The sequence below is a fragment of the Camelus bactrianus genome, chromosome 22 (genome assembly GCF_048773025.1).
Source record: "Camelus bactrianus isolate YW-2024 breed Bactrian camel chromosome 22, ASM4877302v1, whole genome shotgun sequence".
Lineage (NCBI taxonomy): Eukaryota > Metazoa > Chordata > Mammalia > Artiodactyla > Camelidae > Camelus > Camelus bactrianus.
In genome coordinates this window covers 29,316,898-29,333,594 of record NC_133560.1, presented here as the reverse complement: position 1 = coordinate 29,333,594, position 16,697 = coordinate 29,316,898, and the positions used below count along the sequence as shown (strand labels likewise).

Sequence of the window (16,697 nt, the reverse complement as noted above, 5' to 3'; positions counted from 1 at the left end):
GTGCACCTTCATCAGTGTGAGTCAGCTACTGCTGCGTAATAAAGCACCACAAACTTGGTGCCTTAAAGCAATACACTGTCATCTCACAGCTGTGGGTCAGGAATCTCGCAGGGCTTACCTTGGTTTTCTGCTCAGGGTTCCCTGGGAGGCTGCAATCCAGGTGTCAGGCCAGGCTGGATTTTATCCAAAGGCTCAACTGGGGAAGGATCCACCACTAGGATCCCTCATGTGGTTGGCAGGCTTCATTCCTGGCTGGCTGTTCCTTGCCATGTGGGCATGACAGCTCGTTGCATCAAAGCCAGCAAGGGAGAGCCAGCTAGCACGATGGAAGTCAGCCTGTGCAGCCCCACCATGGACATGACCTCCACCTCCTTCGCAGCACTGTCGGTTAGAATCTGCCACTAGCCCGGCCTGCTCTCACGGGAGTGGGGAGTAGGAGTCAGGGCTCCTTGGAGGCCATCCTAGGGTCTGCCTGCCACAGGCAGAATAAATTAAGTGTTAGCCCCACAGGCTCTGCAGTGGGACAGTGCCAAGTGCTTAGGTGGGCCAGATACACTGGTGAGGTACTTTATGACCACAGCGTGGTTCCCTGTGCCCTGAACTGACAGGCTGAGGAAGCTGAGGCTGCGCTGAGCTGAGCCAGCCAAGATAACCCAGGTCAAGGGGCGCGGGGCAGAGGTTGTCTCCAAAGCGAGGGTGCCTACTCATGCCACCGCTGAAGGCACTGGGGAATTTGCCCTCAGTATGGAGGCGCTTTGGATACTGAATGGGCAGGTGTGAGTCCAAAGGGAATTTTGAGTTCTACCCAGTCTTCATCAGAAAGACTGGACGGGTGAGGGCCCCCGTCTCTACCCTCATCAAGACAGACATTGTCTCCACTTCCCACTCACATCTCCAGCATCTGACGTGGCGCCCACAGTGGGAGATGACTGGGTAAAGTTGGCTGGATTAATGCTGTTTACTGGGCCTCTGGGATCTCCAGGGAGCCTCTGGCTAACCACCCTTGGTGTCTAGAGACCCTCCAGCACTGCAGAGAAGCGCCTCCTTTTCCACAGGAGGCAGGTGGCACCCAAGATGATGCCCACTGATCTTACACAAGCACCCACACTGCGCGCCCCTTTCCTGCCACAGACTGACCGCACTTTGCAACGTACCATCTGGGGATGTGCTGCTCAGAGCCCTGTCTTGAAGCCCTAACAGCCAGGTGCCAGCTATAAAGGACAATCATAGACTGACTGGGGAAATCTGACATTTGACAAAAGCTGAAATTTACTGAGATTTTAAATGGAAGTTGTTGACCAAAAAGAGCTATAAAAGGATGAATTTTATGGGTTGTATCTCAGTTTAAAACTAATTAAAAAAAAAAAAAAACGAGTGATGTGCCCCTCAATGCATGGAACGAGATAACAAGACTGACTGGGCCACTCAGAAAGCAGCAGAGGACCAGAGAAGCCGTCCTCGGAGCCCACTCCACACCCAGAGGCCACAGAGTGGCAGCAGAAGCAGCAACGGCACCTCCTCCAGGTGAGCCCAAAGCAGGGCAGGGGAGCCCACGTGTGACCTGGCAGTGTCCGAAGGGGCACAAAGGGCAGGAAACCCTTCTCGGCCCACTCTGGCTGCTCAGAAGCCTCCAAGTCATCGCAATGGAAAGAACCAGGGTCCAGCTGAACCCCAAGATCAGGGCAGCCTCCAGGGCCCCCCAGGTCTGCCCAATTCTGCCCAAGGAGCGCAGGTGCAGGCAGTGACAGAGGGAAGGAGACACAAGAGGCCAGAGAGGCTGTGACACCAGGTGACCACCAAGGCTGGCTGTCCCTGCCCCGGCCTGAGCAGAGAACAGCTGGACGCCGGGAAGCCAGGCTTTATTTCCCTTTTCTAAGCAGGCACATGCTTAGAGACATGCATGTCATACAATGGAGGTCCTGAGGGGGATACAGCGGGCCCACCCCACCAAAGGCTTTGCCAGCCCCACAGCTAGGTTCCAACACCCTCCTCGGTCCTGCAGGGTCCTGTGACCTGAGCCCCAACCAGGGCCACAGCTGGAGTACCCGCCCACCTGCCCAGCTCCTCCTTGCACTCGGCTGGAGTTGACCTCCATCCCGAGGACTCCTCTTGGGCTAAGGGGATGCTGCACAGGATCCCTTGATTAACACAACCAGCAACAGAGAATTCCAAGTTCAGGGCAGCCACAGGCCAGGGACCCACGTTTCATTGAAGCCTGGCACTTCCTCTGGGGTGCAAATGCCGCTCAAGGGCAGCACCTAGTGGCACACTGCGGAACTGCTCGCTCAACCCCCTTAACCCTCTGGTCCAGGGCACGCTCTCCCAGGGTCCTCCCACAGGCGTGTTCCTGCAAACACTGGGGAGGCAGTGGAACGGGCTGCTCCATGCACGGGACAGCATGGAGCATGGGCAGGGAGGTGGTTGTAAGGGTCCCTGGGGCTCTCTAGGGAGGGGACACTGGGAACATGGGCCTCTAGCAATTACTCCACGGGGCCCACACGAGAGCTGCTGGCCTGAAGCCCTAATGGTTCCGAAGGCAGCACTGGAGAAGACAGTGAGATGGGGCAGGGGAAGAGGCAAGGGTGGGACCCTCACTGATGGCTCTGGTGAGTCAGGGGCTCTGTGCTGTCGGGGAGCTGGAGAGGAGAGGATGGCTCCACAGCCTGCCCCACTGGGGAGGGCCGCGGGCAGCCGCAGCTCTTCCCCGCCTGGCCCCCAGTGGGCCCGCCTCACGGGGGGGAGTGGAGACCCCCTTTGCAGCTAGCTGTTTTCTCTACTGCATTCTGGCACTGTGCCTGCCACACGGTCTCCCCAGTACTACCCCAGACCAACAGCTCCTTGAGGGCTGGGTCATCTCAGCTCTGGCCCTGGTGCCCTGCCCCAGGCTGGGGACAATGTGAGGGGCTAGGGATCTGAAGGGCCGGGCTCAGAGGCCACCTCCACCACTGACCCGGGAGGAGCAGCCTCCTGTCTGCAGAAGAGGAGCTGGGGTGTCCAGCAGGAGCCCATCAATTCTGAGCCCTGGGGCGAGCCCGGGCACTCAGAGGCCCTCCCCAAGGCTCCATGCACTTGGGTCACATGGAGGGCCTGAAGCTGCTGGCCCAAGCCCTGGGCACAAAGGCTGCCACGCTGACACCCCCAGGTGTGAGGCATCTGTGTCCACTGTGGCCAGTTCCATACTGGAGATGTCAACTCCTCACAGAATTCAGAGTTCCTGAGGGGACACTGGCCCAGAAGCCCCCAGAGTTGAGTTGCAGGACAGAGGGGCTGAGCTGGGGGGGGGACGCAGGCTCTGCAGAGGCCAGACCAGCACGTCCTCCCGGGGCAGAGCCGAGCCAAGGTCCTCCCGTCGGCCGTGAATTCCTGGGCCCCGCGAAGTGCATTCCAGACCAGCGCTCTTCCCAAGTCAGCCTCCAGCCTGCGGGCCCTCCAGGGAGGGCCACACCAGGGTGATGGGGGCGCCACCCAGAGCTGCGGGACACCGCATACCCCAGGAGGCCCTAGCGGAGGCTGCACTCCCCACCCTGCAGCTTCTCCCGCTCCATGGCGCGCACCAGATCCTGCACAAACCGCATTTCTGAGGCCACCTGCTTGGCCAGCGCCTCGTAGCGGCTCTCCAGGCGGCTGAAGCGGCGCTTGAGCCCGCGGGCCCCCAGCAGGGCGCCCTTGGCCTCCTCCTGAGCCTGCCGCTGGAGCGCCTCGGTCTTGTGCAGTTCCTGCCGCAGCCGCCGCAGGTCCTGGCCGATGCTCTCGTTCTCCTCACGGTACCAGGCCTCCTTCTCCTCGTAGATGGCTGTCAGCGCCTCGATGTCCTCGTGGAACAGGCGTCGGCTGTGCTCGAGCCCACGCAGGCCCTCCTCAGCCGCTGCCACCTCCTCCAGCACCTTGGAGAAGCGCTCGAAGTTGATGTAGGTGTTGTTGGGGGGCATGCTCGAGTGTGACTTGATGGTGTACTCCTTGAGGCGGGCGGTCTTCAGGCGCCGCCGCTCTGGCTTCCGGCTGCTGTCCTCCCGCCGCACGTTCCGCCGCCGGATGGCCTGCAGCAGAAGGGAAGGGTGGCCTGGACCCGGCACCAGCCCGGGCAGCCCACCCAGGGCCATGTGCAACCCTCCGCTCACTTTTGTAAGTGAAGTTTTATTGGCACACAGCCACGCCCACTCAAGTACACATGGTCCTTGAGCTTTCCTGCCCTGAATTCTAATTCTGATGGCAGTCGTGTCAGAGACCGAAGAGCTAAAAATAATCACTCTCTGACCCTTTATAGAAGGTAGCCAACCCTGACCCTGGCCTGCAGGTGACCCTTTTCTGGGACGTTTCTGGGCAGGGAGCCCCAGTACATGCAGATGGGCCGTGTGTTCCGGCTGGTGTCTCAGTGAAACGGCTCCAACACCACATCAGTGAACACCGCATGCCCCGCACCATCCAGGACCACTCCTCTGTGCTGAGCACTGGGCACGCCTGCCATGCCTACATGGGGACAGCCCCACCACCTCACCTTGATCCAGGAATGCTCCAGGCTCTGGGCGATGGTCATCCTCCTCCTGGAAGAACCCCCCACCCTAGTTAGTCTCACATGGGCCACCTGCACTGTCCTCCCCCAGGGCAGAGAGCAGGAAGGGGTGGTCCAGGCTCTCCCCACTGCAGCTCCGGCTCCCAGCCCCCACATATGGCTGATTCAAGCACCTGCCCCTGGGGACTTCCAATTCCCTAAAGTCAACATCCAGCCCAGCAACAAGTCCCTGAAGCCACCATGGAAGTACAGGCACAATTAAGAGCTCCCACCCTGCTTGGCTGAGCACAAGGAGCCTACCTAGGGGCCTGGGGGTGCAGGCCCCAGGGTCTCTGTGTTTTCTGAGGGATTTTGTTAACAGTGCTGAGACCCAACACTGGGGTCTCACAACCCAAGCACCCAGAGGAGGAGCCTGGGGAGGACGGTATCCAACGGGGGCACCTCTGTGTGAATGAGGGCTCCGTGCTGCCAGTATTTTTTTTCTAGGGAATAAAAAATAGTAATCTGGAATCTTACATGAAACCTCCTATCTCAAACATTGGCAACAAATTAAAAGCCAAGACACAGCGTCCTAAGAGGCCAGCCTAAGCCCTCTGTGTGCTCCCTCCAGCCAGAGCAGAAGCCACGCCAATTCCATTACAATAGGTAGCAGTTCGGACACACGTTTTACTTGTCCACGACCACAGTGCCCATTCTGGGGGACTCGCTGGGCCTTCCGTGCCAGGCTGCCCCGGACCCCCCTGCCCAGCCTGGTGCTCCTACTTGGGGTCTTTGACGAGCAGCCGGCGGATGAAGTCCTTGGCCAGCTCGCTGGTGTTGCTGAAGTACTCCTCGTCAAAGTCGTAGTTCACGGCCGAGATGTTAGTCAGGGTCTCCTGCTTGGTCTCGCCCAGGAACGGGGATGCGCCGCTCAAGCTGGCAGGCAGACACGGGGCTCAGTGGCGCGAGGCCATGACCAGGCTGCTGCCCAGGCCACCACCCAATTCTGCCATGCCCAAGAAGGGGCCACACGCAGAGGAAAGCGACGCCAGGCCCCGGGCCATCACCCACCCCCGACAGTGCCCTGGCTGCCACCCAGAAGGCAGTGAAAATCCACCATCCACTGACAGGCACCGAAATGAGAGGACAAAACTCGCCGCAGAAACTCAAAAGTATCTACACAGGCACGTAGTCTCGAAGCACCTTCGCTGAAGCATTTATTTGTTAGAGGGAAAGTGGCTAACTTTCGGAGGAGTCCTGGCCGGCACTACTGCAGCACGTGGCCGAGTGCAGTCACGAGTGACTATTCAGATGTCATGTCTTCCTGACATGCTGCACTGAGGCCACACCACCACCCTGTGGGGTTCTGGGCATGTGACACGGTGACTTAGGGTGAAAAATACACATTTAGTCTTCCATTCCCATCCTTGGGCACACAGATCCTAACACCCTTGTAACTTCCTAAAGCCAAGGTGGGAGCATCTTTTGTTGTAATATTCGGTCTTTGTTCTGTTTCCTGAAACAGCTCCAGAGAACAGAAGCATTTTTTGTTATTCACGACAAGCCTCTTCCAGCCACACCTGAGTGCATGCCAGTGAGGTGACCCTGGGACGGCCTGAGGAGGGGCTGGTGGCCGCGAAGCCAGCAGAGGGGTTAGAGGGATGGAACTTCAATCCTCACCCTGATCTCCGGGGGGGAAAGGCGCTGGCGGCTGAGTTAGTCCCCAGTGGCCTGCAATTTAATCAACATGCCTGAGCTGCCAGCCTGCAGTTGAGGGGGACATGCTGCCCTGGCAGGCACCTTGCATGGTTATTTCACACGAGGGTGCCCTGCCTTTTGAATTCTCCAGAACACATCTCTCACTCCTGCACAAATTCATTCATCCACCCTTCCAGAGTCACTGAGCACTGCGACGGGTCAGAGTGCTGGAGGTCCTGTGTTCTGCTCACTGCCCCCACACAGAAGCCTCCCAGCCCTCCTCCTGACCCAGCAGGGCCCCAGGAGGGGGCAGGACGCGCCAAGCAGGTACTCACAGGATATAGGTGATGACGCCGATACTCCTGGAGAAGAACACACAGAAGAGACAGGGATCAGTTCTGCCGTAGGCACAGCTCCCCAAACCCCAGAGTCCCGAGGGGGCCAACCTTTGTTCTAAGGCAACAGTCTGTCTGGCCCTGACCCCACAGCTCTAAGGCCAGAAGGATGGGCTACACCCCAGCCTGTGGCTGTGACCTGGCAGCTCCTGGGGACAGGCAGGGGATTCCCTAGGGAGAAAGGACAAAGGCAGCCCTGGGCCCGCTGCCCCCTACTCACCACATGTCTGCCTCCAGACCCAGGGGCTCGTAGTTGACAATCTCGGGAGCTGCGGAGACAAGGAGAAAGGGTCAGGTGGCGGGTGTGTCTAAGGGGGCACAGGGGACATGGCCAACAGGAGCAGCACAGCCCTCAGGCAAGGCTGGTTCTTAGCGAGGAAGGCCAGGACGGTGATAGCACCAACCCAAGGCCTTGAGGTCCCCATGCCTGGCACCAGGGGCGGGAAGGGAAACTCGAGGCCGGTGGACCCACCTTGCTCGACGCCAGCCAGAAATCCCCCAGCGCCCCCCAAGGCCCAAGCCAGGCCTCACCCACAAACTCTGGGGTGCCGAAGATGTTCTTGAACTCGTTCCCTGCTTCGATCTTGTGGGCGATGCCGAAGTCAATGAGCTTGATCCGCGGGTTGGGCACGTTCTTGTCCAAGAGCATGATGTTCTCTGGCTGGGAGCGGGGCAGAAAGGCAGGGCGCTGCGGGGGCGCTCTGCTGCAGCCCGCCCAGCGTCTCTGGTGTCTCTGGGAGCAGCACTGAGCTGCCCCTGGGCTCCCCTCAATCCCAGCGTGTGGGTGTGGGCACGCTGACCCTCTGCACAGGTCCAGGCCTGAGCCAGTCAGTCTCCTCAACACCCTGCGCAGGGACATCCTGTGCCGAGGGGAGGTGGACCCTCTCGACCCCCACCCTCGCCTGCTGTGGCCAGGCTGGTCCAGCGGGCTCACCTTGAGGTCGAAGTGGGCGATGCGCTTGGAGTGCAGGTAGTGGACGCCGTCCAGGATCTGCTTGAGGAACTGAGTGGCCTCGTCTTCCGTCAGGGACTCCTTCTCGGCCAGGAAGTCGAAGAGCTCCCCGCCCGAGACCAGCTCCAGGATGAGCACCACGTCAGTCTTGTTCTCAAAGATGTCGTGCAGCGTGATGATGTTGGGGTGCCGGATCTCCCGCAGGATGTTCACCTCCCGCTCGATCTCCTCCCGGCTCACACCCCGCCGGCTGGATGACAGGCGGCGCTTCTTGATGAACTTGGCTGCATACTCCTTCCCGGTGCCCTTCTGCCGGCATTTCCGCACAATCGCAAACTGGCCGCTGCAGGGACAGAGCGGGGCAGGGAACAGGCACTGAGAGGGCCGCGGGGCTCATGGGACCTGGGCCACCACTCGGACAACACAGCCTTCTCCAACAGCACGTCCCAGCTCCTGGCGCCACGAGGATGCACATCCCCACCACGTTGAGAGTCCACCCCACCCGGCACGTGCTCCCACGTGACTGCAAAGTGGCACATGATACAGTGACTGCCTGGTGCTTCTCCAACTGTGAAAGAATGGAAAGGGCTCCACGGTTAACAAAAGGGAACCAGACTCCACCATGGTAAGCCCAGGGTAATTTTATGCAGTCGTAAAAGAGAGTGACTCTGTGCTGACAAGCAATACACCCGTGAAGACCTGTACCGTGAAGAAGGCTGCAGAATAACATGAGGAATGAGATCTCTCTGCTTAAAAAAAGTACATGCTGTGCTGACACTTACAGGGACGTTTACGTGTGTGTATGTAGCAGAAAGGCCTGAAGGACACACACCAAGCTATGAGCAACACACATCTCTGAGCAGCGGGACTGAGGACAGTGAAGAGGGGCTTTTTTACTTTTTATTTGATATGATTCTACATGATTCAACTTCTCACAGCGTATTTCACTGTTTTTTAAAATCTAAAAATAAAAGAGGAAAAGCCATTGAATTCAAAAGAGCTTCCCATTCAACGGGCATAGTAAAAGAAGTACACACATTTTCACAAGGGAGAAGAGCGAGGATGTGGAGAAAGTGGAACCCTTGTGTGCGGCTGGCAGGGATGCAAAATGGGGCAGCTGGTGAAACGTGAGTTCCCCTCAGACCCAGGAATTCCACTCCACAGAAGTTCTTCTTCTACAGATGTTCACAGCAGCACTATTCACAGTAGCCAACAGGTGGAAATGTCCCAAATGTCCATCAACGGATGATGGATAAACAAAATGTGGTCTACTCACAAACGAATATTATGCAGCCATGAAAAGAAGTGAAGCATTGACACTCACTACAACATGGATGACTCTTTAGAACATGATGCTCAGTGAGAGAAGCCAGACACAAAAGGCCACACAGTGTGTGATTTCATTTATGTGAAACATCCACAGACATGCAGAGTGGATATCTGGTTGTCAGGAGCTGGTGGAGAGGATGGGGAGGTGACTGCTAACGGGGATGAGATTTTTTTTTTGGATGATTAAAAACAATCTGGAATTACTTAGTGGTGATAGTTCCAAAATCCTGAGAAATATAGTAAAGATTATTAAACTGTATACTTTAAATAAGTAAACTGTATGGTGTGTAAATTACATCTCAAGACAGCGGTTATTTTAAGAGAAAGACAGAAATTCTATTTACTGCACTCCAGGGAGCTGTCCAATGTCCAAATTCTTTTGCTGTCTAGGAACTTAGTTTTGTTAACTTGCTTTTCACTCAGGAGTTGACTGAAAAAGGCCAGAGGGTAAATATTTTAAGCTTTATTGGCCATCTGGTCTCTGTCACAATTCTTGTGTGTTTTTACAACCCTTTAAAAAAGTAAAAAGCCATCCCACATTCACGAGCGGGCCACACTAGGGCTGGAGGTGGCTCACAGGCCGTGCAGCACGCACCTTGGCCTCAAGAGGTTATATGTACACACACGTAAGTGGAGAGACCAATTTGAAGACAGAAGGCACACGTTCCAGACAAGAAACTTCAACAAAGCACCATCAGGGGTCCACAGAAAGGAGACCAGGTGACTTTCTGACATCTGGTGAGAATGGGGGGCGAGTGAGTGGAGGAAGAAACGGCAGACAGGCCTTGGGGACAGGAGGGATCTCTGAGGTTGGCGGGGCACAGGGAGGACAGCACAGGCAGAATGAGACAGATGAGTGAGGGTCACCTCTGTCAAGCCGGCAGGGCCCTCATGACCATGTATCCCAGCAAGTGGACCTCACTGGGACACCCAGGGCTACCTGCAGCCAGCAAGCACCTAAGTCGCTGCCCTCATGAGCACTGCGGCACCAAGGCACCCACGGCGGGCCACCACAGACATGCTCCACAAATACCTGGGCAGGTGAAGTTCAAGGTGGGCAGGTGGGAAGAACAAACTGCTGCACCGAGGTAGGCTAAATAATGCTCCACATTCAAATCCTCAGAACCTGTAGACATGTCACATCACGGGGCAGAGGGAATTTGCAGACAAGATTAAGTTAAGGCCCCTGGGATGGGGGTGACCCTGGATTCCCCAGGGACCCAGTGTCACCACAAGGGGTCCTTATAAGAGGGAGACAGGAGGGTCAGTCAGAGAGAGACAGGAGACGCTGCATTGCTGGCGGTGAGGATGGAGGGGGGTGGCCGCGAGCCAGGGATGCGGCGCCTCTAGAAGCTGGGAGAGGCAGGAGCCGCTTCTCCCTGGAGCCTCTGGAGGGACCAGCCCTGCAGATTCATTTTAGACTCCAGACTCCCAAAGCTTTATGATAATAAATGCATACTCTTCTAAGCCACTAACTGTGGTAATTTGTTATAGCAGCAACAGGAAACTCAAACACTAGTCTAAAAGCCAGAGCATAGGTCAGTTGAAAAATGTCAAATGTTCCTGACCAGGCCTCAACCCCCTACCCAAGTCCACCACAGCGGTCCCCTGGGTACACTGAGCTCCTGCCCTCTGCACATCTTAGCTAATGTCCCCCAATCTAAAATGTCCTTCCTTCTCCCCTTGGCCTACATCAACCAAGCAGATTCTTCCAGGCCCCGCTCCCACCCCACAATGACACCCTGATGGCAATGACCAGAATGCTGAGTGTTCACCACTTGCTGGGAGCACCGTGCTAAGCACTGGACATGTGGCCTAACTCTCAAATATTCCAAGTTGGAATAACAAAGACAAGTAAGACAGAGCTCATGGGGACAGGGACAAAGACACTGTTAGGTGTTGAACTGTGTCACCCCCCAAATCCTAACCCAGGACCTCAGAATGTGACTATTTGGAGATGGGTATTTAAAGAGAGAATTAAGTTAAAACAGGTCACCGGGGTGGGTCCTGATCCAGTATGACTGGTGTTCCTATAAGAGATTAGGACACAGACACACAGAGAGAAGACCCAGTGAGGATGTGGGGAGAAGGCAGCCATCTCCAAGGAGAGAAGGACTCAGCCCTCCAGACACCTTGATCTTGGACTCCCAGTCTCCAGCACCAGGAGAATCAATCTCCACTGTTCAAACCCCCGGTCTGTGGCACTCTGCCACGCAGCCAGCACTAACCAATACAGACACACACAGCACTCCGTCACGTGGGGGCCAGGCTAGATGTCCACACTGACCGACCACAGATTAACTTATTTCCCAAGACCGTCAAGGTGACTTGAATTGGGAGGAAAGAACCCTCCCTAAACATCCACACTCACTCCCAGTTCCTTCAGCCCTGTGACTCCTGGGGAGAGAACACAGCCCTGCTTTACTCCAGGCCCAGGTCACCACGGCGATGCCCCTAGACAGTTAATAACCAGGTTTGGGAAAGACTCAGCTCTGCTCGAAACCGAATTCCAGCGGGATCCAGCCTCTGAGACCCAACACTTCTCACAGTAGCCAAAGTCAGAGTGTGCAAAGTGAGCGTCTGAAAGTGGGTGGTGTCTGGGCAGAAAGCCACACTCCCTTCCCAACATGCAGGGCTAAGCTCGGACATGTGACATTGGGGCCATTACTGGAGTGGGCGGAGGAAGCTGGACGCCCACCACTGGTTCCAGCACGCCTGGGCTTTGTAGCCAGCAGGGCATGGTCTCTAGGTCTGAATCCCGTCAGGCCACTGATGGTCTATAAGGCCTTGGACAAGCTGCTTCCCAGCTCTCAGCCTGTTTCTTTATCCATAAAATGGGGTAATAACAGTACCTGCCTGGTAGGGCCCTTCGCAGATGAATGAAAGTGTAATATAAAAACAGCCCCGAACTCCGATGTCCAAACAACATCTACACTTTATACAAACTGCAGCACAGTATGCACAGTGTTTTGTGGCATTAATCCTTCATCCCACGTGTTTCCAAGAACATTCCAGATCATTACACAGGGCAACACTGTCCAAGATAGCAGCCACTGACTGCACGGAAGCTGTCAACTGAGACACTTGAATGGAGATGTGCTGTGAGCATGCAAGACACATCAGATTTCAAAGGCTCCCTGTCAAAAAAAAGGCAGGGGAGATGAAACGAGCACCCTGAAGCTGCAGGAAGCACCCTTCTCCCCTGGAATCTGACTTGGGCTATGACTGTGAAGTTTCCTGTCAGCTTCTGCAGAGAACAAAATCATTGCATCTGTGGCAACCTGGAAATCATTTCTGCTTCTGAAAAAAGTCATTTTTTTAAATGGTTTTCTTTTAATCAAAATGAAGATTTGAAATAGATTAATTTGGGGGGGGAGGATATAGCTCAAGTGGTAGGGCACATGCTTAGCATGCACGACGTCCTGGGTTCAACCCCCAGCACCTCCTCTAAAAATAAATAATAAAACCTAATTACCTCCTCCTGCCAAAATAATAATAATAATAATAATAATAATAATAATAATAATAATAATAATAATAATAATAATAGACTAAGTTTCTTATTACAAAAGCAAATTATGTGATTTATAGAAAAAAAGGAAATGCAGGTAAACACAGAATAAAATGAACACCTGTACACCCCCTTCCCAGGAATAAGCACTGTTACCCCTTTAGTGGCTATCCCTGCAAGTCTTTTTTCGCGATACATACATATATATTTTCCACAAAAACTGCTATGCTATTTTACAATCTACTTTGTTCACACGTAAGTATGTCCTAAACACCTTTTCATATCAATAAATGACCTTCTATAACAACAACAAAAAGCAATAAACTATTTCATTAATAATTTTTATAATGATCACAAGCAAAATGATAATAGTTTGACATATCAGGTGAAATAGAATATATTATTAAAATTGCAAAAATTGACACAGCTACTGGAAAATCTCAATAGACTTCCTACGTGGCTCACGTCACACGAGGTGCCTGGCTCTTTTTAATGGCTGCATAGTAGTCCATCCGTGAGGTGGCAGTACTGAGGTAGCCACTGAAGAGGGTTCCCTCATATAAAATTCTTAGGGTGACTCTCCCTGTCCCTAGATCCTTAGGTCCACGCACGAACTAATCCCAAAGAATTAACCCCAGAAGTGGGATCAGTGGATTGCAGGGAATACACATATTTTTGCTGACTTTTGCCAAACTACCCTCAGGAGACCCTAATACATTTTCAGCAGGAGTATGAGATTTCCTTGGGGGTGGGGGACAGCCTGCATTCTCTATCACTCCGACAGGGGAAATTTCTAAAGGAGAGACTTCAGAATCCCAAAAGAGCCCCACACACTCTCAGCAAAGGTCTGATGAACGGCTCAGTTATTTACATTCCCTTCTGCTGACATCACGGGGCAGCCAAGGCGGCTCTGGGAAGGCCAGCCAGCAATACACTCACCAAATAAGGTTTGAGGCTCTGCGGAAAAAGGATGGTGCCTGGCGAGTCCTAGGCAGGGGAGCTCCCAGGGGACAGTTCCAAGGCCCAGCCAGGCAGGAAATCAGCTGCCAGGCTGGATCGGGAAAACTCCGCTCTTTCCCATAAGAATGCTAACAATTGGCAAGGGTGTGGGCTCCGACAGGAGGCCTTCCCTGGAAATGTACTAGAGCTGGGGAGACTCAACTGCCCCCAACAAGAAAGGATTAAAGAGAGGGACAGACCTTTACCAACAAAACCTGCAAAATCTTCTGCTCTCACACCATATACCAGGCACTGTATTAGGTACCATATATACTCAGTTATGTTTTTCCCCAAAGAAAATGCACAGAGAATGTCAGAGCAAGAATTCTAGGCCCTGACTGGCAGACTCCAAGGCCCAAACTCGTTCCACAGCACATGATACTGACTCATGCCTTCTCGGAGAGTAGGATGAAGGACAGGAGAGGAAATACTTCCAGAAAACCCAACAGTGACTCTCCCCCCTTCTCCAGAGCCCCATCAGAGGGCACACTGCTCACCTGCCCAGCTCCTCCCCCATCTCATAGTGGTCTTCCACATCTTCCTGCCTGAATGTGGACATGGTGGCCGGTCTGCCTTCCAGCACCTTCCACTCCAGTGAAAACTGTCACAGTGGCCCGGGGAATCCTCTAGCTGTGACCCTGGAGGAGACAGGGAAGTAGGAAAGGAGATGCCAGCCATTACTTCTAGGTGAACAGACTCGCTCCCCAAAAACAGGTTTCACATCACCCCACAGTGAAACTCCACTCTCCTCACAGAAAGCACTTGCACTTGGTGGGTGGGGTACTTTCCTGTGTCATCTCATTTAGCTATCACACCACCCAATAGGTCAGTATTAGCCCCACTGTGCCACCTTCACTCCCACAACTCCCGCCAAGCACATACCTCTGGTTCTCCACAGTGCCCCAGTCTTTCCCTGCCTCTCCTTCCCAGGCTTCTCTCAACATGTTCGTCCAGAGCCCCACACATTCCTGCAAGTTCCCCCACACTCTTCACACCACCAAACCCTGGGGCTCCCTGATTCTCTGACAAGTTTCCTAACTGGTTCCAGTCCCAAGACACTCCCATCTCCCTGCCCATCTGCAACCTCAACCCCTCCCTGTCCTTACCCGCGCTACTCCTACACCCCCTCCCTATCTCGGCTGGTCTCTTAAGACGCCCCGCAGCAGTGCTCACCCCATCTCTTACTCCCCTCAGTCTTGAATTCCCCGGGAACTGGACAATGGCTTCCAAGCTCCTGCAAGGTCCCTACTCACTCTTGCCTGCCCCTGACTTCCACTGTCCTAGCAAAGCTAACTTCTTTCTCCTCGCTCCTCGAAAACGCCCACCCTTCAAGGTTTCAAAGTCCCCCACCCAGAGTCTCCAAGCCCCAAACGGGACCCCGCAAAGGGCCACATTTGAGAGTCTCCTCCATCGTCCTTCACCCCGAGCCTTCTCACAGGCCCCAAGGCAGACCCCGATGGCTTCCGTCATAGAAGCCTCCAAGGTCTCCCCAACCCCTAACGCCCCTGCTCCAGCGTCCCAGATGCCACCACGCCCCTCACAGGCCCCGGTCCACCTCCTCCGGCCAGGTCATCCCAGGGGTCCCTAAACGTCACCCCTCAACTCCCCCGAGGGCCCCTCCATCCGCCAGCCTCAGACCGAGCCCATTCCGCACCCTCCTCGGCCCCGCACCACGGACCGGCCCCTCAGCCGCGCTGGCCGCCGCCGCGTCCTCGGGCGCCGCCGCTTCGGCTGCCTCGAAGTGCCGACCCGTGCGACGTCACCGCGCCCGCCAGCTCCCGCCCCCCAGAGGCCGATCCCACGGCCCAGTGGTCAGTGCGCCCGCCGCTCATGAAGCCCCGCCCTCCACCACTTTCCAAGCCCTGGCCCGCGGGCGTCCCACCCTCCTCAGCAGAATGCTGTCTCTGGAAAAGCCTCGCCTTCCCGCAGCTGATTGGCTGTACTGAACGCCGGTCAAGCTTACGGAAGTTGACCTTCCGACTTCCGGCCCCTGGTCCGCCCCGCCCGTTCTCCGACGCGGCTCTGAAGTCGGGAGGCGGGATGCTGAAGTCCTGCGTCGCTCTTCCTGCCTTTCTTGGGCATGATACGCGAATCCAAGGACCAGAACCGGTATGACAGCTCCTGGGGTGGATCCTGGGGCTGTTTAAGCCCTTGAGTGGCAGTTTCCTCCTCTGTAAAATGTTACCCAACTTCCAAATACGTAAAAACGCGAATCAGGTCAGTCAGGTGTTGCCGTTAACTCTTGAGGATTGTTTCGTGACTCCTTTTCGACCTAAGATAAATGATAGCAGCTACTGCTGAATGAACCTTAAATGCGTACCAATCAACCTGAGAAGGTAAAATACAGTAATATCTTTACCCACTCTACAGTTGGGGGAACAGATCCAGCCAAAGTCACATAGCCCTTAAAGGCATAGCTGAGATTCTTTCTATGCAGAACTACCTTAGATGCCGTCTGACACAGACCCTGTGTCTCTTTGTCTTTGCTAACCGCCCTGACTTTGGCAAGTCTCCCTCTTCTTCACTCCAACACGATTTGTCTTCCTTCCCACCTCAAACGTCTCATTTCCGCCGTTATGTTTTGGCACAAGCTGTTCCTCCTGCCTGGAGATCGCCTTCCTGCACCCTTACTGAACTTCAGTTCACAGCTACAGCAGTGCCTTCTCCCATATCCAGTTCTCCCTATCATTACATCTTACATTAGTCTGGTACATTTGCCACCACTAATGAACCAACAGTGAAACGTTAACCAAAGTCCATACTTTATTCAGAATAGACTCCCTTGTTTTTCCCTAATGTCCTTTATCTTCCCATGTCACATTTAGTTATGCCTCCTTAGGTTCCTCCGGGCTGGGACAGCTTCTCGGTTTCCGATTTTTAATGAGCTTTGAGGATTGGTCAGGTATTTTATGTAAGTCCCCTGAATTGGGATTTGCCTGTTTTTCTCATGGTTAGACTGGGATGATGGGTTTTATGAAAGCCACAGAGCGGCATTCTCATCACATCAAGGGTCTACATTATCATGATTCATCACTGATGTTGACCTTGGTCATCTAGCGCCAAAAATGTCTGATATCGTTACTTTTTTCTCCTCCTTCCACACTTAGATTCAGCAATAAAGCTGAAACCTCATGGACACATTAGTGAAGCTTAGGCCTGGGCAGCCTGGCCAACCTCCTGGCCAATAACCCACCAGTACTTCACTCTCCCCATCTGCCTGAGGACAACCCGTATATAACAAATCCGAGTTAAACTCTTTGACAAACCCAGAGAATCTGACAAAGGAATCTTCACTGCTGCTCAAGGAGCTGGTACGAGCACAGA

The 16,697-nt window shown here is 54.5% G+C and overlaps 1 protein-coding gene across 4 annotated transcripts; it reads right to left on the bottom strand.

The window, feature by feature from the left end:
- Positions 1–1,775: 1,775 nt before the first annotated feature.
- DAPK3 (death associated protein kinase 3) lies at positions 1,776–15,178 on the bottom strand. Of its 4 annotated transcripts, none has more exons than XM_074351098.1 (9): positions 15,052–15,178; positions 13,871–14,011; positions 7,517–7,877; positions 7,114–7,243; positions 6,803–6,851; positions 6,523–6,549; positions 5,273–5,425; positions 4,496–4,541; positions 1,776–4,037 (listed from the first exon to the last, which is right to left on the bottom strand). In XM_074351098.1, the coding sequence occupies exons 2-9, from the start codon at positions 13,930–13,932 to the stop codon at positions 3,501–3,503; spliced, it is 1,365 nt and encodes a 454-aa protein (XP_074207199.1). In that variant the 5' UTR covers positions 13,933–14,011; positions 15,052–15,178; the 3' UTR covers positions 1,776–3,500. The 4 variants fall into 4 exon arrangements, with proteins under 4 accessions (XP_074207199.1, XP_074207198.1, XP_074207201.1 ...); XM_074351097.1 differs by having other exon boundaries at positions 15,028–15,147; XM_074351100.1 differs by having other exon boundaries at positions 15,045–15,067.
- Positions 15,179–16,697: the final 1,519 nt, after the last annotated feature.